The 22,035-nt window shown below is 52.9% G+C and overlaps 2 protein-coding genes across 5 annotated transcripts in view; one reads left to right on the top strand and one right to left on the bottom strand.

The window, feature by feature from the left end:
* EEF2KMT (eukaryotic elongation factor 2 lysine methyltransferase) lies at positions 1 to 21,063 on the top strand. 4 transcript variants are annotated; one of them, XM_066274951.1, is made up of 9 exons: positions 1 to 120; positions 2,448 to 2,507; positions 4,416 to 4,496; positions 5,653 to 5,754; positions 11,793 to 11,926; positions 12,009 to 12,304; positions 12,910 to 13,059; positions 14,071 to 14,116; positions 14,947 to 15,068. In XM_066274951.1, exons 1-8 carry the CDS (start codon positions 25 to 27, stop codon positions 14,106 to 14,108), a joined length of 957 nt encoding a protein of 318 aa, XP_066131048.1. In that variant the 5' UTR covers positions 1 to 24; the 3' UTR covers positions 14,109 to 14,116; positions 14,947 to 15,068. The 4 variants fall into 4 exon arrangements, with proteins under 4 accessions (XP_066131048.1, XP_066131045.1, XP_066131047.1 ...); XM_066274948.1 differs by having other exon boundaries at positions 14,071 to 14,097; positions 14,947 to 15,047; XM_066274950.1 differs by lacking the exons at positions 14,071 to 14,116; positions 14,947 to 15,068 and adding an exon at positions 20,641 to 21,063.
* The window catches only part of ALG1 (ALG1 chitobiosyldiphosphodolichol beta-mannosyltransferase), a 15,407-nt gene continuing 7,513 nt past the window's right edge, over positions 14,142 to 22,035 (bottom strand). The window contains exons 10-13 of the mRNA XM_066274947.1: positions 21,777 to 21,887; positions 19,807 to 19,921; positions 18,819 to 18,894; positions 14,142 to 16,847 (exon numbers count right to left, since the gene is read on the bottom strand). Coding sequence (XP_066131044.1) covers positions 16,716 to 16,847; positions 18,819 to 18,894; positions 19,807 to 19,921; positions 21,777 to 21,887 — 434 coding nt within the window. The 3' untranslated portion in view covers positions 14,142 to 16,715. The remainder of the gene's footprint in view (positions 16,848 to 18,818; positions 18,895 to 19,806; positions 19,922 to 21,776; positions 21,888 to 22,035) is intronic.

Below are 22,035 nucleotides of genomic sequence, written 5' to 3' on the forward strand. Positions count from 1 at the left end.
GCGAGGCCGCGGCTCCGCCCCGCCATGGCGCCGGAGGAGAGCGCGGAGGCCACGCGCCTGCTGCAGAGTTTTGAGCGCCGCTTCCTGGCGGCGCGGGCGCTGCGCTCCTTCCCTTGGCAGGTGGGCGGCTGGGCGCGCTGAGGGCAAGCGGTGGGTGGCGAAGGACTGGGGAGGGAGGCGCTGCGGGCTCCCTCCCCGCCACGTGACGGCCTCGACTTCCTCGGATGTCAGGCGGCACCTCGGGTCCTCGTCCCGGGGCTGCGCCGTGGCCTGCGCGGGCTGGCGACGGGGAACAGCGGTGCTCCTGCGCGCCCCGGGAACCCCCACACCCGGCCATCAGCTCCCTCCTCCCCGGGGCCCTTCCGCCATCGACTGTCCTTAATACTTGAGTCTCACGAACTGAAGGGGGAGAACTGTTTTACTAATAAGAAATCTAAGGCCCAGAGGGGTGCAGTCACTTGCCCAAGGTCACACAGCGGTCTCCCAGTTCCCTTTTCACTTGGGTTTTTTAGGGTCATGGACAGTTCCCAATAATTTTAATGACTATTTTATCCAGTTACCATCCTGGCCATTGAGTACCAGCTGCTGTTGCCCATTTAAACAACGGCCTCAAGACAGCTGGAGTTCACGTTTCAATGAGTGCAGTGACCAGATCGGTCACAAACTCCTTACACACACAAACAGGCACGCACACATGCCTGGGTGTTCTCTTCTGTATCATCAGCATTGGACAAAATCATTTCGGAGGCAGCTTGAGGCTCCTAAGCCTCTGATGGGAGAGACAGGGAGGTACAAGGCTGGCCAGAAAACAGATGCAAAAGGCTTCACCTCCCCTGCCATGGGGATCTGTCATTGTCAATGGTGTGACAGCAGCTTCCTTCTGCCAAGGGGGGCTTCTAATGACACTGCCTCCTTTATAATTCATGTGCGGGCGGTGAGCTCACTGGGGTGACTCAGTTTGGATATGTATCCTTCCCGTCTTCCCCATCTTAAGTCTTGTGTCACGTGTATTTCATTGACATAAACTATTTAGCATTCTGAGACCTCATATCTGGTCAGAAAGGAATATGTACATTTTTTAACCCAAAACTTAAACCTTCATACAGCACTTATGGAACCCAATTCAATATCAACTAGAATTATTCACAAGAAATGAGTGCATATTCTGTACCGGGGCCAACTGAATGTCTACTTAGGCTGGCCCACAACACCCATGTGGTGGGTACTACTACTATCATTGTGTCTGACCACGAAGGTTGTTCATATAGAAAAGAAGCAGGGTGCATCTGTGGAGAGCTCAGACCTGGGAGACAGCCTGCCTCCTTGGAATCATGGCCCAATCCCATAGAAGCTGTGTGACCTTGGGCAAGTGACTGCACCCCTCTGGGCCTTAGATTTCTTATTAGTAAAACAGGAGATATAATAATGCTTATTTCATAAGGCTGTTGTCAGGAGCACATGAGAAGTACCTGAGGCAGTGCCTGGCTCGTGGTAAGTGGATATAAGTGTCAGCTAGTATTTTTATTTCATCACCGAATGTTTACTGAATGACTTTCATGAGCCAGACACCAGGATCAGCAGCATACAGATGAGGCCCTGCTCAGGAGGGAGAGCCAGAGAATAAACACATATATGAATAAGCAAGAAAAGGCCAGGGGTGACAGGGGCTATAAAGTCAATAAAACAAGGAAATGTATCACAAAGTATGGGAGTCAAGGAAGGCCTCCTAGACTGGGAACATGTGGACTGGGACCTGAACAGCAAAGCAGTGGGCTGTGGGAAGTCTTGGGGAGCAGGGAGTAGACAGGTTCTGCTAGGGAGAGCCAGCTGCTGCAAGGAGGCCGGTGTGGCTGGAGTGGGGTGAGCAGGGATGGGATGGGGTGGGGGGGGGTGGCAGATGAGGTGAGAGGCCAGGGCCAGGTCTTCTAGGCCTTTCAGGGTGTGGTAAGTTGCTCTGGAGAAATGAAGTAATTTGCTCATTGTCACACACCAGCCAGGCAGCCTGCCTGAGCTCACCACCAGGCTGGAGAAGAGAGTACTTAGCTGGGCCTGGCGCTACACGTTTTATATGTTCACCTTAGCTCGGATGTCAAGTCCAAAGCAAGCCCATCAAACACGGATGTCTTGGCTAACTGTAATTCCTGGAAGACCAGTTAGTTCAGCCACTGAACTGGTCTGTGACCCAGGTGAGGCTTAGCAGCCAGGGCTAATGCAAACCAAGGCTGTCTCTCGATATTCTTTCTCCAACTCATCCAGGTGTAACCTGGGACTTGTCAAGGTCAGGCTTTCAGCCGCCTGTGTCTTCCACTTCCAGTTGGCCCCAGGTCCCTGGGGAGAAATCACTTAGCAAGCACTTTGCCAACATGTCCTCTTGCATGTTTAATGTTCCTGTGAAAATGCCCTTGAGATTTCTCTCTCTCTCTCTCTCCCCTTCTGTCTCCAAATAGAGCCTAGAAGAGAAAGTAAGGGACTCGGGTTCTGAGCTGCTGCTGGATGTTTTGCAGAAGGTAAGAATTACAGAGTCACTGGGACACGTCACCAGCCCCCTGACTTGCCCATGAGGACGTGACGGAAAGTGCAGTGAGTACGTTTGTATCCTGTAAAAAGAAAGTGTGTCTGGGTTGTAGCACTTCAGAGCACGCCGGCTGCTTGTTTTCTTAGGTGAACATAGCAGAATATAGAGAAGTCGACTTGAAAGGGGGGATCTGGAGGGTGTTTCTTTAAACTGTCCACAGAGAAAACAGTTGACAGCGGTGGGAACATCTAGCATTTGCTAGCTGTTCAGAGACCTTCTTCTTTACATTTAAGGAAAAAATAAGGATGCAAGTCTTGCCCATTTGTGTCTCTTTTCTAGATGTAGATGGGCCCCTGCTTTTTGTGGGCGAATTTTTGATTCTAAGATGCATGCGGGTGAGGGTATATATGGAACCACCACTCTGCCTGGCTGGCCCCAGCCTGCCCCTGGCCGTGTGGATTAAGTGCAGATCACACAGCATCCTGGCTGTCAACCCCCTGAAGGGCCATGAACCCTTCTCAAAACCCAGAGCTATGGACTCTTCCCCTTGAAAAAATGCACCAGAATATGTTTTGCATACAAATTCAAAGGAATCACAGACTTTCCTCTAAACCCATCCAAGCATCGCAGATTAAGAATTCCTGTGTGGAGGGTGAACTAGGAATATCCATCTGACTGCCAGGTGAAGATGGAGCTGTAGGCTTGTGAGACTTCCAGGGCAATCCAGTATTCAGGCTGTGAGCTCTGAGATGCCCAAGGTCATTGTTCATTGCCTTGTGGCCTGCTCTGGCTCTCACCCCACCTAACAGCAGCCATCTAGAGAGCCTCTGAGCAGTGTATGGATATTTTGTTGCCCTTGGGTAAAATCATGTCCCTCCAGCCAACAGGCCGCCTCATGACCTGGCCCCTACTCTCATTGCTCCTGTCACCCTGCCCTCCTTCCCAAAAAGCCAGGCTGCGGCCACCTTGGAACCTGCGTGAGCTGGTTCCCTCTGCCTGGATCTTGCTCCCGCCTGTTCTTTGATTCTTTAGGTTTCCACTGAACTATCGCCCCTGAGAGCCCCCTCCCCCCCCCACGTCCCAGACAGAGCCCCCATCTTCCTCTGTCCTGACCATCATAGCTCTCATCGCCATCTGGCTCCGCTCGCCTCCGTGGCCGGGATGTGAGCTCCAGGACAGGTGCCAGGCTGCCTTACTCCCACCATTTGGACTCTTGCCTCTTCCACGGAGCCAGACCACCCCACACTTGTCCTTACTACAAACTCTAATTCCTGCTGGCTGCCCTCGGAAGGGATGTGTCCTCGTCCATTCCAGCTGCTGTAACAGAAGGCCAGAGACTGACTGGGTGGCTGAGAAACAACAGGAATTTCTCTCTCACAGTTTGGGAGAATGGGAAGTCCAAGATCAACGTGCCAGCAGATTCAGTGTCTGTGAGGGTCTGCTACCTGGTTCACAGAGAGCCATCTTCTCATTGTGTCCCCATATGGTGGAAGGCGCAAGGGAGGTCTATGGGGTCTCACTTAAAAGGGCACTAATCCCATTCATGCGGTCTCCACCTTCATGAGCTAATCACCTCCCAAAGGCCTCACCTCATAATACCGTTGCATTGGGTGGTAGATTTAACATATGAATTTGGGGAAATATAGACATTCAGTCAATGGCAGGGTATTAGCTTGGATCCATATACCCAGAACGTGTTGCTGTGATAGAGAATTTCTTTAGGAAAGGGCTTATTCTTAAAACTCAGATGTGTGAGGAACACCTGGAGCCAGACCCCTTGTGTCCATACATGTCTTTGCTAGGGATGGGGTAACTGGGCTTTGCCCTGTGCTCAGTTTAAAGCTCATAGGAGACTTAAGGCCAGGTCTCTCCAGCATCTCACATGTGTCCTTTGTCACAGACCGTGAAACATCCTCTGTGTGTGAAGCATCCACCGTCGGTGAAGTATGCCCGGGGCTTTCTCTCGGAGCTCATCAGAAGGGTCAGTACTGGGCACTGTCTGTCCGGTAGCCAAACAGCAACTGGAACTTGGCTGGCTCTCCAGAAGTGGGCCCTCTGCCCAGCTTTGTCTTTTGGAGCTCAGCTCTATCCCATACCCTTTGCCCGCTCTGCAAACCCCGCTATGGCAGGTACTTGGTGGGCAACTGTCCCCTGCTGGTTTCGACCAATGAAAGGCCATGGAGGGTGGCAGGAAAGGGAAAGCCAGGGCATTGTTCCCTCTCTGCTTCGAGGGGTCCCCTGTAGTCCTGCACAAGTTCTCGTTCCTACCAGGCAGCCTGAGCACCGGAATCCCCACGTTCTCCTTCTGTTCCGCCACCTGAGAGGTCTGGACACTTCCCTGCTGTTGCCAATCGCTAGAGTTCTGCCCTGTCCTCATTGGAGAACATACGTCCTGCAGTGCCTTTAGAACTGGTTCTCCTCACGACCTTCTCCCCAGTGAACTACCGGGAATGGCTCTTTTCCTGACTGATACAGGATGGATTTTAAGCATGAGCCCAAATTTGCTCAGTTTCACATTAGACTGCACTTCAGAAAGGCAATTCTTCCGGGGCAGACCCCCCGTTGTGTTCAGCCTCTGAATGCAGAGGCCGCTCCACACCCAGGCTTAGCACATGGACTGATCCCAGCTTCTCCGTTACCTCCATCCCCGGTTCTCTCCAGGAGGAGCATGGCCACCCGATGCTGCCCCATCCACCCTGGGGGCACAGCACAGGGGTTGCCCCCCCCCCAAGCCACACATTGAAATGTGGAGTGCTGTTCGGTGCTTGTGCCTGGGCCTACTTAAAAGCACCATTTGTTTTCTGCACCCAGGACATCATGGTCGAAGGGCAGAGCTTTCTGTCCCTGCCCCATGGCAGCTGTCCGGCAATTCCGTGTCTGCTGCCCTAGACGACACCTTACTCACCCTCACCCTCTCTGCCACTATTTGAGATACCCCCAGTCCCCCCACCAAGTGGATTTTTTTCCTACGTCAGACGTCCTATATTATGTCAGTCCATCCCAAACTTCCCCTCCAGATTTGGTGAAAATCTTCCAGCCGCTTTTAAAATCAGTAAAAGCCAGTAGCCAGGATCTTTGTTTGATTCATGATGGTCAATGTAACACTCTTGCTGAAGCTCTCGCTCCACCCACCCCAGCACGAGGCCGTCCACGAGGAGCCCTTGGACGAGCTGTACGAGGCGATGGCAGAGGCCCTGACGGCCGAGGAGCCCACCCGCTGCCACCGGAGCTATCTGCTGGTAGGAGCCACACGCCTTCCTCACCTGTGAGGCCCCCACCTGATCTATCCGCCTCCCAGCTCTTGATCCCTACAAAAGTAACCACCATCTCCCTTTCAGATTAAACTCTGCGGGTCTGTCGCTGCCCTGTCCAACTCTGGGCACTAGCATTTTGTCTTTTTTTTTTCCAGAAACAGAGAGAGAGTCAGATGGAGGGATAGACAGGGATAGACAGACAGGAACGGAGAGATGAGAAGCATCAATCATTAGTTTTTCATTGTGTGTTGCAACACCTTAGTTGTTCATTGATTGCTTTCTCATATGTGCCTTGACCGCGGGCCTTCAGTAGACCAAGTAACCCCTTGCTCGAGCCAGCGACCTTGGGTCCAAGCTGGTGAGCTTTGCTCAAACCAGATGAGCCCACGCTAAAGCTGGTAACCTCAGGGAATCTCGAACCTGGGTCTTCCGCATCCCAGTCCAATACTCTATCCACTGCACCACTGCCTGGTCAGGCTAACATTTTGTCTTAACTAACTGGGTGTGGCTTGAAGTCTCCCTTCACCCGCGGGAACCCTGCCCCCATCCCAGCTCTTTCTTTTCCTGGCAGGGCCTCCTTGGAACAGTCCTGGGGGTTTGGCCTCGACAGCTTTCCACAGGCTGGCTTTTGGTTGCACACATGCGGTGCTGTTCACCTTGTTCCTCCATTCTGTTTCCAGAAGATTGGTGTCTGAATTCAGAGGCCCACTCAGATTCATGTCTGTTTCATTGCTTTGGTGAGCACACAGTACGGGGTCCCAGGAGGCACATCATGTATGTTTTTCATCCTCTTGATGATAGTGGTTAGGGATGCTCAAAGCTTAGACTCATTCATTCACTGGAGGATGCAAAAGGGTGACTTCCTGATTCTATCATTTTGTTTTCATTGATTAGCTGGAGAAATTTTATAAGGAGGTGCTTCCCTTTACCCACTATTTGGTCACCCACGAGTACAGCTTGTAAAAAAAGCAAGATACAGGCTTGATCTTTTCTTTTCAAGATGGTGAATTGGTTTCCTATCATCCCCAAAAGGAGTTCAGCCCACGCAAATTATGTCCTTATTGAAGCTCAAAATGTGCTGTTTTGAATCACTTCAAATAAGCTTTTAAGCCCTTTTGACATTACCCTAATCTTTTTTTTTTCCTTTATTTTTTTATCAAGCTTTTTCCAGACACATCTTGCGTATTTACTGTCCCAGAGCTGGAATCAGCCAGGTCTTCAACAAGCCCTGGTTTCTTTTAGCAGGAAATGGTATTTAGAGGTCACACAGTCTGGGCCTTTGGATGCTCATTGCTGCAGTGTAGGCCTTTCAGTGGACAGACTGAGATATCAGTGGTGATCTATACAGTGGTCCCTCGTCTATCACGGGGTTTAGGTTCCAGAACCCCCCACGATAGGTGAAAATCTGCGAAGTAGCAACCTTATATTTATTCTATTATTTATATATTTTTAAGGCTTTATAAACCTGCCCCACACTCTTAAAAACCTTTCCCACACTTATTAACCTTTCCCACACTCTTATAAACACTTCCTATGCTCTTAAACACTTTCTACACCAGGGGTCGTGGCTCTTTTGATGGCTGCATCTGGCTCGCAGACAAATCTTTAATAAAAAAAAATAACATTAAAAATATAAAACATTCTCATGTATTACAATCCATTCATTTCCTAACGCTCATGTTCATGGTTGTGGGTGGCTGGAGCCAATCACAGCTGTCCTCCGGGACAACACCAAATTTGTATTGGATAATGCATAATGTACACGGGTCGTTGTATGGCTCTCATGGAATTACATTTTAAAATATGTGGCGTTCATGGCTCTCTCAGCCAAAAAGTTTCCCGACCCCTGTTCTACACTCTTAAACCTACATAATTTTAACAATATATTAAATTCTATATAGGTACTCACCAGTGAATACTAGTATGTTTAATTAATATTTTTATATTTTCAATTTTTTAGGCTAGAAAATGCTGTTTTACCACAAAAATAGTTAAAGTAATAAATATATAAAAATACCTATATACTACAAAATCCCACGATATAGGCAAAAATCCGCAATACAAAATTAGATATACTATGTATACTTTTTAAGATAGAATACTTTGAGTCCATATTGATGTTTCTGTGTCAAAATCAGAACTGCAGTGTTTCACTGAACCTCTTTACAATGCATGTTTCTCCTTTCTCCTACACTGGAAATTCTGGTTCTCAAAACACAGGGGACAGTGTTAGGATAGCCCCCAACCACATGTTTGCTTTATCCCATAATACTCATGCAGCTGCCTCAGAACAATAGTGCTAATCCTAACCACCAATTATGGTTACTGAAACAATGTAAATTTTTTACATATACTATCCCCATTCTCCCTCGTTTTGTTTGTTGCCATAGCATAACTACATTGTTATCATAAAGGCATTACATAGTATTACCACAAACTGAGCAGTTTAAAGCAACATAAATTGTTGTATCACCTTCCAGTTCTGTAGCTCAGAAGTCTGGTGGGCTCAGAGGGTTTCTCTTCCTTGAGTCTCACAGGCCTGAAGTCGAGGTGTCAGCAGGGCTGGGCCCTAGAGGAGAACCTGCTTCCAGGCTCATGCACGTCTTGGGCACAATTTCATTTCCTGCGGCTGTTTCCTTTCTAGCTCTTGGCTGGGGGCTGGTCTCAGTTTCCCAAGGCCGCCCCCTGTTCCCTGACTCATGGGCCCTTCATGTTCAAAGCCAGCAACAGTGGGTCAAGTTCCTCTTGCAATTCAAATCTCTCTTGCCCCTTCTCTTCTATGTATCTCTGTCTTCAGCCAGGGGAAAATGCTCTCCTTTTAAGGGCTCAGATGATGAAATTGCTCCACCCTGATAATCCAGGATAATTTCTCCATCTCACATTCTGCAACCTTAAGCATATCTGCAGAACCCCTTTGCCGTGTAACAAAACACAGTCACGGGGTCCAGGGGTTAGGCCATAGGCATTATTGACCTAGCACACATTCCACAGTCTCTTCCTTTCCAATCTGTATGTTCTTAGAGCTCAATCTACCTGTTGATATCTCTCTAGCCATTTTGGTTGTCTGAAGTTCATTCCTTAGTAGACTCTTTAAGAAGGGTTCTGGGATTGATCTGGAGTTCTGGAGTTCTTATGTGTTGACGACATTCATACTTGAATTCTGGCTCACATTTTCTCTCCTGGAGTCTCTTAAATATGTTTCTCCATTTTCTTTGGCATAAAGCATTGTTGTGGAAAAGCCTGATGATACTTTAATTTTCTCTCCCTTTTATGCTGCAGGCCCTTTTCCTTAGATGGCCAAAGGGTTTTCTTTCTTTGAAGTTCAGTGATTTTGCCAGACTGTGTCTCGAGGTTGATTGTTCTCCGCCAGTGCAGTGTAGGTAGGTACTCCTTCAGTAGTATTTCAAATCTTTTTTTGTTTCTTCGTGAATACTTTCTAGAATTATAATTTATAGCATTTGTTCTTTGCTTTTGTTTTTCATTTAAAAGTACCTTAGAAAATGGGTGACTTTAACAAAATTAATTCATCATTCTGACAGTTTTGGAAGCGATACCTCCAAAACCAAGGTGTCAGCGGGGCTGCAAGGGGCGGCGTGTTCCAGGCCTTGCTTGCAGACGGCCGTCTCCTCCCTGCGTGTCTCCACGTCACTGTCCCTCTGCAGTGTTCCCGGGGCCCAGGTCCCTCTCCTCATTCAGGTGCAGTCATATTGGATTAGGGTCCACCCAATGGCATTATGTTAACTTCATTCCCTCTGTGATGACCCCATCTCCAAATAAGGTCACACTCAGAGGTACAGTACTAGGGGTTAAGACTTCAGCATATGAATTTGGGGGGATAGCAGGGGTTGTGTCTTCATTTCTTTTCTATTTTTATTTTTTCTTTTTTTTTTTTCCTTTTTTCTTTTTTCTGAAGCTGGAAACGGGGAGAGACAGTCAGACAGACTCCCGCATGCACCCGACCGGGATCCACCCAGCACGCCCACCAGGGGGTGACGCTCTGCCCACCAGGGGTGTCGCTCCGCCGTGACCAGAGCCACTCTAGCGCCTGGGACAGAGGCCAAGGAGCCATCCCCAGCGCCTGGGCCATCTTTGCTCCAATGGAGCCTTGGCTGCGGGAGGGAAAGAGAGAGACAGAGAGGAAGGGGGGAGTGGAGAAGCAGATGGGCGCTTCTCCTATGTGCCCTGGCCGGGAATCGAACCTGGGTCCCCGGCATGCCAGGCCGACGCTCTACCGCCGAGCCAACCGGCCAGGGCCTCTTTTCTATTTTTAAAAATCACTTCACCTTCTATTTCTCTTTACTTTATATTTTGTTTTGTTTTGTTTTCCTTCTCATGGTCCTTCTGGTAGTCTTTATTTCTGAAATGCCATCTTCTATTATTGTCACACGTATCTGAGTGTTTCTGGTCGCCATCAGGCCTCCTCCTGGGTTCATCACACCCCCCGTGACTCGGGGTCAAGTTCCCTCCTAGGTGTTCTCGCTGTTCTGGGCCGGCCCCTGCATTCCCGGTGAAGCCTGTCTGCTCTGTGTTCTGCTGTGCTTGGGTCTGCCACGTGCCCCACTGTGTCCCTCTTCTGTCTCCAGACACGTTGAGCCTGACGGTTGTCTGTTTGTGGTTTTCCCTGACCTGTTGATACTTTCAGGTTCACAGATACTGTGCTGTCAGTGTTGCCCCTATCTCGCTGCTCTGTCTCTTCTTATGTGGGATTCAGGAAGATCCAAAACTACACTGCAGCCATCGTCCCCAGATTCCCCTGGGTGATGCCCCTGATGTAAGAGATCAGATCAGATCATGCTGCTCACCTGCTCAGAAGCCACCAGTGGCTACTCTTTGCACTGACTCACTCCTCATTCCTTTTGTGGTCTGTGAGACCCTACGTGCCCCAGTCTTTCTCTCTTGTCTGGTTCCTCCTACTCTCCAGGTGCTCCAGACCCCTGGTCTTCTTTCTCTTCCTTAAACTCACTAACTGCAGTGCTGCCTCAGAGCCTTTGCACTTGCTATGCCTAGAATGCTCTCCCCCCAAACCTGCACATGCCTCACTTCTCCTTTTCACCCAGATCTCAGCTCGTGTGTCACCTCCTCAAAAAGGCTGTCCCTGACCAATCCATCTGAAACCTCCCCTTCCCAACCCTAGTCTCTGTTACTGTATGGTCTCTTTCTGTCTTCTTCATGGCACTGGATAACTGTGTGAAATTATCTTATTTGTTTATTATAGTTTGTATCCCTTTCTGGCACATAAGTTCCATAAGAACAGAAAATGAGTTCTTCTTTTTTTTCTTTAAGATTTTATTAATTCATTATAGAGAGGGAAGAGAGAGAGAGAAGGGGGGAGGAGCAGGAAGCATCAACTCCCATATGTGCCTTGACCAGGCAAGCCCAGGGTTTTGAACCAGCAACCTCAGCATTTCCAGGTTGACGCTTTATCCACTGCGCCACCACAGTTCAGGCATAAATGAGTTCTTCTTATCACGGCTGAATCCCCAGTACCCATAGTAGTTGCTCGGGGAAAATGTGATGATGAATGAATAGACAGATGAGCGAATGACTGCTCACAAACTCCAGAGACCTGGACCCTCTGCATGAGTCTTGTAAGCTCAGAGCCAGCCAGGACACCGCCCCTGGGTGATTTATGTTGGGGGTGGCATTCTCAGCAGCTCCGGGTTGGACAGCACATTTCAGGACTGGATGTTTCAGGAAGCACATTCCAGCAAGCCATCCCTGCCTCTGGCAACCGCTGATCTCTGTCTCCCCACAATTCTGTAATATTGAGAATGGTAGATACATGGAATCACAGCGTATGCAACCTTCTGAGACTGGCTCTTTTTGCTCAACATAACACCCCTGTACTCCGTCCAGGGTGGTGCGTGCATCAATAGCGTGTTCTTTTTTTACTGGTGTGTAGTATTCCATGGCACAGACGTACCAGTTTGTTTAGCCAGCCACCTGTTGTGATTCTTTTCTCTTTAACGCCAGCTCCTTGTCCTCTGGTGGCTGGGCTATTCTCTCCCCCTGTCCCCATCCAGCCTTCCGGGGACTCCGTCACACTCTCTGAGAGCCCAGCCATCATCTCCTACGGCACCACCGGCCTGGTCACATGGAATGCAGCGCTCTACCTTGCAGAATGGGCCATAGAGAACCCAGAGGCCTTCACCCACAGGTGACCTCGGGGCGCAGGGCAGGGCACCGAGGCGGGTGTGCCCCGGCACAGTGGCGGACACACGTCCCCTTCGCTCTCTCAGAACTGTCTTAGAGCTCGGCAGTGGAGCTGGCCTCACAGGCCTGGCCATTTGCAAGGTGTGCCATCCTAGAGCGTATGTCTTCAGTGACTGCCACAGCCATGTCCTCGAGCAACTTAGAGGGAACGTCCTTCTCAACGGCCTCTTGTTGGAGCCAGATGCCACCAGCACTGCGCAGCACCCAGGACACAACACCCAGAACTCAGAGAGCCCCAGGGTGACAGTGGCACGGCTGGACTGGGACACTGTGACGGCCCCTCAGCTCGCCGCCTTCCAGCCAGATGTTGTCATCGCCGCAGGTACCGCTCAGCCCCAGCCACCGGGGCCGTAGCTTCCCCGTGGCTCCACCCAGCTCTCGGTTCGAGGAAGGGGACCAGGGGACCGTGCACCCTGGGGAATAGTGATGAGACTTCTAGAAGGGTCACTGTGAGCACAGAGTGTACCCCTTGGGTGTCCTAAAGCCACAGTCCTCCCATGTGAGAAAATGGCCACACGCACCCACTGCAGTGGTTCCATCAGACAAATGAACCCGGCTCTGCCCAGCAGGGCCCGCGCCCCACGCTGCAGAGCCCGGCCCTGCCCAGCAGGGCCCGCGCCCCATGCTGCAGAGAGCCAAGCGGCAGCACCAGAACCCGGAAGGCTGACGCAGACTCGGTTTGCTTTATTAAAGCATCTTCTAAATAGGCCATAGGCAAAGAATTGATTTGTTTTAAAGGAAAAAGATTTTCCATTGTTACATTTCAGCTGCTTTTATTCTCTCCAAAGGACTTTCTTTTTTGCCCACGTAATTTTCTCTCCATCTTCCAGACCTGCTACTGTCCCGGCCCTCGCCCCGCTGCCGAGGTTGGCACCTCGGCCCTCCATCCTGGGGCCTCGGTCGGTAACCTGGGTCTCTCCCCTGCAGACGTGCTGTATGGCCCAGAAACCACCCTCTCCCTGGTCCGAGCCCTGCAGCGGCTCTCTGACTGCCACGAGGACCAGCGGGCCCCCGACGCCTACATTGCCTTCACCGTCCGCAACCCCGAGACGTGCCAGCTATTCACCACCAAGCTGGGTGAGTCCCGGGACCCCGGGCTGGGCTGTCGTTTGAGGGGCCATCCAGGCCTGCAGGACCCCTGTGCTGGCCCCACACAGGACGCCAGTGCAACAGACATCAGAGAAGGAAAACGGGGCCCCCGAAGATAAATCAGGAAGCCTCAGGGCTGGGCTGCTGACTCCCGCCCTGAAGGTCAGCGGAGGGGGCAGGGCGGAGCGTGGGCTCTGCCGAATGGAGGCAGCTCACATCGTGATCCTGGAGGGCTGAGGCCAGCAGCCCCACGTGTATGTGCGGAGCAGGCTTCAAGAGCCTTTTGGCCTGTGTCATTGTGAAGTGGAAGGGGTGGCGGGTGCCAGTGTGTGTGGGAGGAGGTTCAGGCCACATGGAGGCAGGCACAGGCTCTGGAGGTGGGTCCCAGCACCAGCCCTGCTGGGGCAGGGCTGACCCGCCTCCGGGTCTCCAGTACAGCGGAACCATCACAGGAAACGGCAGCTGCTGTTCCTGGCTTAGGCACCCAGGAAATGGAAGAACAGGGGTGAGATGGAAGAAATAGAGGAGGAGGAGGACTGCCATTTACAGCCTGAACTGGCGTTGCTGCGGCCAGGCACTGTCCTCAGACCTGACAAAGGCCAGCCCCTCTAGCAGCTGGGAGGGCTGTGGCGTCATCCTGGGTCACTCAGGGAACCACTGGGGTGTAGGAAGGCCAAGGACTGGAGGCAGCGGCCAGCTCCTGCTCTCCATCCCAGCCCCCTCCCCACGACCGCTGCGCTGCAGTCCCCACATGCCAGGCCCAACCGGGGTTTCCAAACCTGGCAGCAGTGTAGAACCCGTTGGCCCCACAACCACCCCCAGTAAAGCCCCACCTGCCGCAGCCCCCGCTAACACACAGACCACCCAACGCCCGCCCACGTGCCCACGCCCCATCTCAGAGTGCTGTGCGGCCTCCGACAAGACAGAAGTCCTTCAGATGGGGGGAAATATCTATGATATACTTTTTAACTTAGTTAATATAAAGTATATTCGTTTTAGGTGTACACCCTGTGGTTAGACATTTGTGTAAGTTATGATCGCCCTGGTAAGTCTCACACCCACCTGACAGCATACTAGTTATTACAGTGAGTGCCCGTGTCCCCCACGCTGCACCTGGCATCCCCGCGACCGTTTGGTGCCCAGCACTGTGTACTTCTCACTCCCTTCGCCGCTTCACCCAGCCTCCCTCCCAGCTGGCAACTGTCAAAATCCACAATATAGTTTAAGTGAAGAAAGCAAAGTGTCAAACAGCATATATAGTATAAGCCAATTTTAATTTTGAAAAATAATCACCTTTATGTTTATATTCATCTGAGGGGAAATCTGGAAGAATATACACTAGTTAACAGTGCTTATACTTGAACAGCAGGATTATAGATGCTCCTACACTTCTATGTCCCATATTTCCTTTATAATGTTAATTTTTCCTTCGTAAAAAGCTAATGATAAAATGGGCCTTGCCAAGGGCTCTTCAGACATCCGCGCTTACAAAGAGGACAGGAGCCCCTTCGGATGCGTGGAGCCTGTGAGGAGGCTCCGGGCTGAGCAGTCAGGCAGAACAGGCTCACGTCTTAGCTCCACCCAAGCTACATCTGGTGACAGGGTGGGGGACAGGTGCAGAGAGCCACAGGGAACCAAGACAGGCCGTGACCTTCCTGGGATGGGCATGTCCCAACGGACAGAGGCAGCAAACCTGCCTGTCAGAGCTGTTTAAAAACATGATAGCTGGTCCTGCCCCTGGAGGCCGATTCCAGGTGTCTGGATGGGGCCTGCTTTGTCCAGCCACCCCCCAGGCCTGTCCTGCAGCCCTGCCCCGGAGGGTGAGGCCCTGCCCCCAAGCCCCACTGTCCTGAGACACAAATGCTCTGTTTCCAGGCCAGGCTGGGATCTCATGGGAAGCGGTGCCTCGTCACAACCAGAAACTATTTCCCTATGAAGAGAACTCGGAGATGGCAATTCTGAGACTAATGCTGTAGGTTTACATTTTTGAAAACGACCATGAAAATTAAAATCACCTGGAAAGGAACTTTTAAGTGGGAAAGGTGATAAAACTTTCATTGGGCTTAAATGTTTGAAGAATGTTAAATCCTGAATCAGGAATCACAGATGATGTTCTGATAAAATATAAACTGCTCAGGTGTGGGGTGCCCGTTCCTATCAGCATTTCCTGGTTCTTAAGCAAACCACAAATCAGAAATGTACATTCTGGCTCAGAGATGAGCATTCCATATGTGCAAAAGCATGTACCGAGCTTGTCTTCCCCCGTCCCGGGCACACATCCCTCATAAAGCCAACCCCGAGATGCACATGACATGTCTCCGCTTCCAGCATGGTGGCTGCAGTGCCTGTTTCAAGGCAGGAATGAAAATATTAGAGACACGACAGAGCAGACCCTAAGAAAGGCGGACACTGGAAGACAAAAACAGGGAGGAGATGTTGAATAGGCCACAGGCAAATAACGGAAAAGTAATGACCTGGGGGAAGGAAAAGACACAAAGAAGAGGAGAGAAGAGAGGAGTAACTGGGCTTCCAAAGAAGAAACCAGGCTGGGCCACAAATCCCTGGGCATTACAACAACGTCATTCCAATCCCAGCACTGCCACTTCTGCCCGTCTGGGGAGCCCATCGCTGGCTGTCTACTTGTGCCGGACCACCACACCCCCTGTACTACAAAGGTCACGTGAGCCTCACGGGCGGAGCGACGGAAGCTCCCTCATGAAGTGTGGGGTGCGAGGCAGACACCGCCTCCGGCTGCAGTGCTCTGTAAAATCCATCACAGAATCTCTCCCCCGCCGAGTGGCCCAACACCCAAACCCTTCCGCCCTCGAGACCACATGAAGAGCAGTGAAATGGTTTTTCAGAGATTTCCTTTGACAGTGGACACTGGGAGCTAGCACATCCCTTGGTGAACAAGCTCCTCCGTCTTACTGAAAATTCCATGTGTGGCCCTCTGGTTTGAGATTCCTCCTCCATTTCTGACACGTGTTAATACTGGTGACTGTAATTGCCCGATGCTTACAACGCCCCGCGAGAGATGGGCTGTCTGGGGGTGTTTAGATCGTTCTCCAAAAAAACTGGCTACAGGAAGTGATGGGACTTCCACCAGATTGTGTGTGGAGCGGACCTCCCACACGGGAGGGAGGCCGAGAGAGAGAGCAGCCCGCCTGGGCAAAGCACATCCCCCGTGTCACGGGAGCAAGGGAGCAGTCCAGTGGTGGGAAGCCACCGCACCGGCACGGAGGAGATGGAAACTTCCTTGCTGCCCTCCCCTCTCTGTCCTGAACTGAGACTGTGTTTGGAAACTTAGAAATGACCATAGGATATTTTTTATTGACCAAAAAGGTCATGAAACTGCCAGAATTTGCCTCTTGAATTAAAGTTTAAAGAAAAGTGAAGGAAAAAAACCATTCCACAGAAAGGCATCTGCTGCTGTCCTTCCAACTGCCAGCCACTGGGTGGCGCTGCTCTAAACAGTTTGCCCAGGGACGGGGCAGCGGCTGGGAGATCCTGGGGGAGGGAAGTTTCAGGTTCCAGCGGGAAGGATAGGAGAGCAGGGAGGGGTTCGCATCAGCGCCAGAGTCTCCCTGTTCCTGACGTCCAGGACCGGGACACGCTCAAAAGGATTCAGTCTTCGGCCCAACGAGTCACGTGTCCATAAGCAAAGGAAGAACTGTCTGTTTCCAGCTTTCATCCCAACGAAGCAGCTCGGACTCCCGGAGGGTCTTCCGGAACTGGTGCAGTTTGCCACCAGAATCAGGAAACTTTGAGAAGAGCGTCTAGAAGAAAAATGAAGACCAAAACTTCCCTCATCTCTGCTTCCCTCCCCTCGTCTTCCCAGCAGCCTGGACCCGTACCACAGTACAAATACCAGTTGCCAGGCGAGTGACTCTGACACCCGCCCTCTGTGGCCAAACTGCCGCCACCAGTGTCCCGGAGCCTCCAGTACCAGCCGGCCCAGCTTCCAGTCAGCCTGTTGGACTAGTCTCTAACATCTCTGAGCCCCACACCCGACCCAGCAGGCCCCTCCCTCAGCGGGCATACGAGAGCCCTCACACCAGGGCCAGGCCCCATCTACTCTGTTCCTACTTGGCAGCTCAGCCATGCTGTGGTGTTCACCGTCCTCACACTGTGACCTGCAGTAGCCCCAGCCTCTGCCGTGCTGTCCCTCCCCCAAGAACACCCCCAGCCCCCCGGCCTCTGCCGTGCTGTCCCTCCCCCCAAGAGCACCCCCATCCCGGCCTCTGCCGTGCTGTCCCTCCCCCAAGAGCACCCACCCCCTGGCCTCTGCCGTGCTGTCCCTCCCCCCAAGAACACCCCCATCCTGCCCTCTGCCGTGCTGTCCCTCCCCCCAAGAACACCCCCATCCTGCCCTCTGCCGTGCTGTCCCTCCCCCAAGAACACCCCCAGCCCGGCCTCTGCCGTGCTGTCCCTCCCCCCAAGAGCACCCCCATCCCGGCCTCTGCCGTGCTGTCCCTCCCCCCAAGAACACCCCCATCCCGGCCTCTGCTGTGCTGTCCCTCCCCCCAAGAGCACCCCCATCCTGCCCTCTGCACTGCTGTCCCTCCCCCCAAGAACACCCCCATCCTGCCCTCTGCCGTGCTGTCCCTCCCCCAAGAACACCCCCAGCCCGGCCTCTGCCGTGCTGTCCCTCCCCCCAAGAGCACCCCCAGCCCGGCCTCTGCCGTGCTGTCCCTCCCCCCAAGAACACCCCCATCCTGCCCTCTGCCGTGCTGTCCCTCCCCCAAGAACACCCCCAGCCCGGCCTCTGCCGTGCTGTCCCTCCCCCCCAAGAGCACCCCCAGCCCGGCCTCTGCCGTGCTGTCCCTCCCCCCAAGAACACCCACCCCTCAGCCTCTGCACTGCTGTCCCTCCCCCAAGAACACCCCCAGCCCGGCCTCTGCTGTGCTGTCCCTCCCCCCAAGAGCACCCCCATCCTGCCCTCTGCCGTGCTGTCCCTCCCCCCAAGAACACCCCCATCCTGGCCTCTGCCGTGCTGTCCCTCCCCCAAGAACACCTACCCCTCAGCCTCTGCCATGCTGTCCCTCCCCCAAGAACACCCCCCCCCCCGCCTCTGCCGTGCTGTCCCTCCCCCAAGAACACCCACCCCTCAGCCTCTGCCGTGCTGTCCCTCCCCCAAGAGCACCCACCCCCTGGCCTCTGCCCAGCACCATCCAGCCCATGGGCTGGGAACAAGGCAACGTCCGTGTTCTTCCCAGTTTTGCTAAACTAGGTCAGGTATCCAAACTACATCCTGTGGGCTGAATTCGATCTTCCAACTGTTTTTGTAAATAAAGTTTTATTGGAACAGTCACGCCACAGACTTTTCTACCTGAGCCTTTCCAGAAAGTTTGCCACGCATGGTCTGACTGTCAAAAACCATGCTGTATTTCTTTTTGTACCAGGAAATAAGTGTACTTATAAGGCCCCTGCCCATCTTGTAAGGGTGGTCTAGGAAGCTCCCTTCACTCCCCCCCTCCCTCCTAATACCCAGTCGTTCCCTAAGTGCCACACAGTCCACCTGTGCGACATCATCTGTGTTGTGTCCTCCGCAAACCCTGACAGCAGGTGGAGTGCGCCTTAACTCCCCCGGCCCACTGAGGCCCAGCCTCTGGGCCTGCTGCTCCCTCCCGCTTTTCACTCGGACCAGGCACAGGGCCACTGGGCGGCAGGAGCAAGGCCCCTGGGAGTGTGGCTCAGTGCCAGCCTGCAAACTCTGCAGGCCCTGGCATGGGGGCACTCACAGCTACCTGCAGCTGGGCCGCCAGCTCCTCCGAGTCCTCGAAGACCAGGCCGTTGTCCTCGTGTTTCACAAGCTCGTGTAAGCTGCAGAGAGAATCGAGGGAGGCCTGAGAGCTGCCTGGAGGAGAAACCAGAGCCCCACGGTGCCCACCCGGACCCCCCACGCCACCACTCCCCTCCCACAGGCTAAGCGAGGGGTCAGCATCAGTCAGGCTGGTTCCAATGAATCTGTTTTGAGAAAACAGACCTGGGAATATACACATCAGAAACCCACACCGATTCAGGGACAGAGGGGCAGTGACGGGGACCTGGGCCTCTTCACGCTCTGCTCTTTTCAGTGAGAACACGCTCAGTGGGTTCTGCCTTTTTTTCTTAATCACATGGCACAGAAACAAGTAAGACACAACCCCACTGGAGGCAGGCACAGCACATTAAGGGTTACGTTTCAGGGGGATGACTTTCCTGGGGAAGCCCGTGTGCAGAGCTCAGCTCACACAGGGTCTAGCATCCCGACTTCCCACTCAGAGGCCGCCTTCCGAGCCCACGGAAGGGCACTGTTTCTAGAGCCTCTTCGAACCCTGCCCTCTCCAAACACCCGTCTTTGCCAGGAAGTGTGGAGACTGAGAATTACACTCATTTAACTGATTTGAATCCAAGTAAATCAGCTTAGCCCAAAGGGACAGAGAGGGAAATAAGATCATGTAAACTGTGCAGGCAATTCTAGCCACATTATCCTCTGAACGCAAGCCCCCAGTTGAGAATTTAGGACATGTAGTTTTCATTCAACATGGGCTTTCAGGGGAAGCCAAATGCCTGCAGTAACACTCGGCCCATCAGGAGGACTCCTGCTCCCAAGAGCCACCTGGCTGAGCTGCAGAGATCAGAAGGTGGCGCCTTCGGGGGGGGGGGGGGGCAGCTCTGACAGCACTGGATCCCCCAGCTGCTGATTTGAAAGCCTAACTCCTAACTCCAGGAAGATTCAGTTTCCGCTCCTACCACCGGAAGTTCAAGGCACACACGGGCAGGCAGCATCCAAACATGTCCACCACCTTCATGGGCAGGTCCAGGCCGCTGGAGGACTTGTGCAGGCAGACACCCAGATCCGCTGACCCTGCAGGTTGAGAGGGCCGTCAGAGCACGGGCCACACTCCCTTTGACCACACATCCTGAAAGGATTGTGGATTGACATCCTGGGTGGGGAGTGGAAAGTGGAAAACACTCCCAACTCCACATACCACTGGCTAGAGTTGGCCAAGCGGCCCGGTGCAGGGCAGGGACACAGCAGCGTCCTTTCCTGGCCACTCAGCCCTATCGCAAAACAACCTATCACTAACCTTTGTGTGTGTGTGTGTGTGTGTGTGTGTGTGTGTGTGTGTGTGTGCGAGAGAGACAGAGAGAGGGACAGATAGAGACAAACAGGAAGGGAGAGAGATGAGAAGCATCAACTCTTTGTTGCAGCTCCTTAGTAGTTCATTGATTGCTTTCTCGTATGTGCCTTGACCAGGGGGCTACAGCAGACCGAGTAACCCCTTGCTCAAGCCAGCGACCTTGGGCTCAAGCCAGCGACCTTGGGCTCAAGCCAGCGACCATGGGGTCATGTCTATGATCCCACACTCAAGCCAGCGACCCCCTGCTCAAGCTGGTGAACCTGTGCTCAAGCCACATGAGCCTGCACTCAAGCTGGTGACCTCGGGGTTTCAAACCTGGGTCCTCGAGTCCCAGTCCAACACTCTTTCCACAATGCCACCGCCTGGCCAGGCACTAACATTTTTATTTAAGTTGACTCCCTTTTTCTCTTTTTAAATTTTTTATTTATTTATTGGTTTTTAGCAAGAGAGGACGGGAAGGAGAAAGAGCACCAGGAACACTGAGCTGCTCCTCTGTGCGCCCTGACTGGGGCCAAACCGGCAGCCTCTGCGCTTCAGAACCACGCTCTGTAACCCACCGAGCCATCTGGCCAGGGCAACTGACTCCATTTTTCTACTTAACCACAATTTATTTTGGAAGAACCCAAGGCAGCTATGCTCACTGGGTTCAGAGTCTGCGAGGGGTGAGGAGGCTGCTTTGGAAACAGACAGCGATGCCGCTTGCACAGCGCTGTGCATGTAATTCCTGCCACTGAGCCGCACGTGCACTTAAAAACGGAACAACGGTTAGATTGGCAAACTTTGCTATATATATTTTATCACAATTAGGAAAAGAGTCCACAGCAGACAACAGAAAAGCAGCTGTCACTGTGAAAGTCAAGCCAAATAAGCCACCTCACATCACTAAATGGCTGGAAGTGCCCGCCTACCAACAGCGCTCAGCGCGACTGCTTACCGGCTGCTGGGAGATGGGGCTGAGTGAGGCTTCGGAACCACACCAGCCCCGTCCCTCCCCAGAGTAATGGAGGCGGGCAGAGGAGGAGGGGAGGGCACTCTCTCTGGGAGAGCTAACACCGTTTAATGCACGTCTGTGCCCTACCCTCCCACGCTCTGGGAACAGTGGGGCCCCACCCCAAGCCCTAGCCCCCATTCTGCCTGAACAAAAGAGCAGGTCTGAATGGAGGGCGTGGAGGCTACAAGGACACACCCTCTTAGAACCCCTTGGCAAACAGCTCCCAGCCCACCAGGCAGGGAAGAGCTGGCACACCAGGAAACAGCCTCACTTCCTGGAGTTCAGACAAAAGCTCCTGGGCAGGTTCCTGGCAGAACCTGGCAGGTGGCATCTCTCCAGCCCAGGTGGCCCCTGGAGCAAGGCCCAAGGCAGGGACCAACCCAGCCTGAGGCCTGTGTGTGAATGGCCCTTGAGCTGAGAATGGCTTTAAATTTTTACAGGGTTGTCAAAACAAAGAATATATAACAGAGGCCAGTCAAAAATGTACACAATCTGGCCATTTTCAGAGACAGTCTGTCCCCCAGCCCTGAAGTATTCCCGTTTAAACCTCGGCCCTCTCCCTGCAGGCACCCGCCAGGCGTTCTCACCTAGAAGCAGGGGGTAATCCTCAGCCTCCAGCCATGGCGTGCAGACCTGGATGTGCTGGAAACGCTTCTGGCCGATGAGGCGGCTGTAATACTCCTTCAGAGGCCCTTTGCCTTGCAGAGAAAACCGGAGTCTCTGCACCAGGCCCATCTCTGGCCCCATCCCCTGGCCCCATCCCAACCCCATGCCCCCGGCCCCAGGTCTGAGAAGCCTCTGCGAAGCTGTGAGCAGGAGGCCCACACTCCGCAGCTCAATCAGCCT

This window comes from Saccopteryx bilineata, chromosome 4, assembly GCF_036850765.1.
Source record: "Saccopteryx bilineata isolate mSacBil1 chromosome 4, mSacBil1_pri_phased_curated, whole genome shotgun sequence".
Taxonomy (NCBI): Eukaryota; Metazoa; Chordata; class Mammalia; order Chiroptera; family Emballonuridae; genus Saccopteryx; species Saccopteryx bilineata.

Excerpts from the sequence above, each read along its gene's own strand:
- EEF2KMT (XM_066274948.1), top strand. The coding sequence starts at position 25 with ATGGCGCCGGAGGAGAGCGCGGAGGCCACGCGCCTGCTGCAGAGTTTT. Across the intron at positions 11,927-12,008 it reads CCAGAGGCCTTCACCCACAG|AACTGTCTTAGAGCTCGGCA; the intron begins GTGACCTCGGGG and ends TCGCTCTCTCAG. Across the intron at positions 12,305-12,909 it reads AGATGTTGTCATCGCCGCAG|ACGTGCTGTATGGCCCAGAA; the intron begins GTACCGCTCAGC and ends TCTCCCCTGCAG.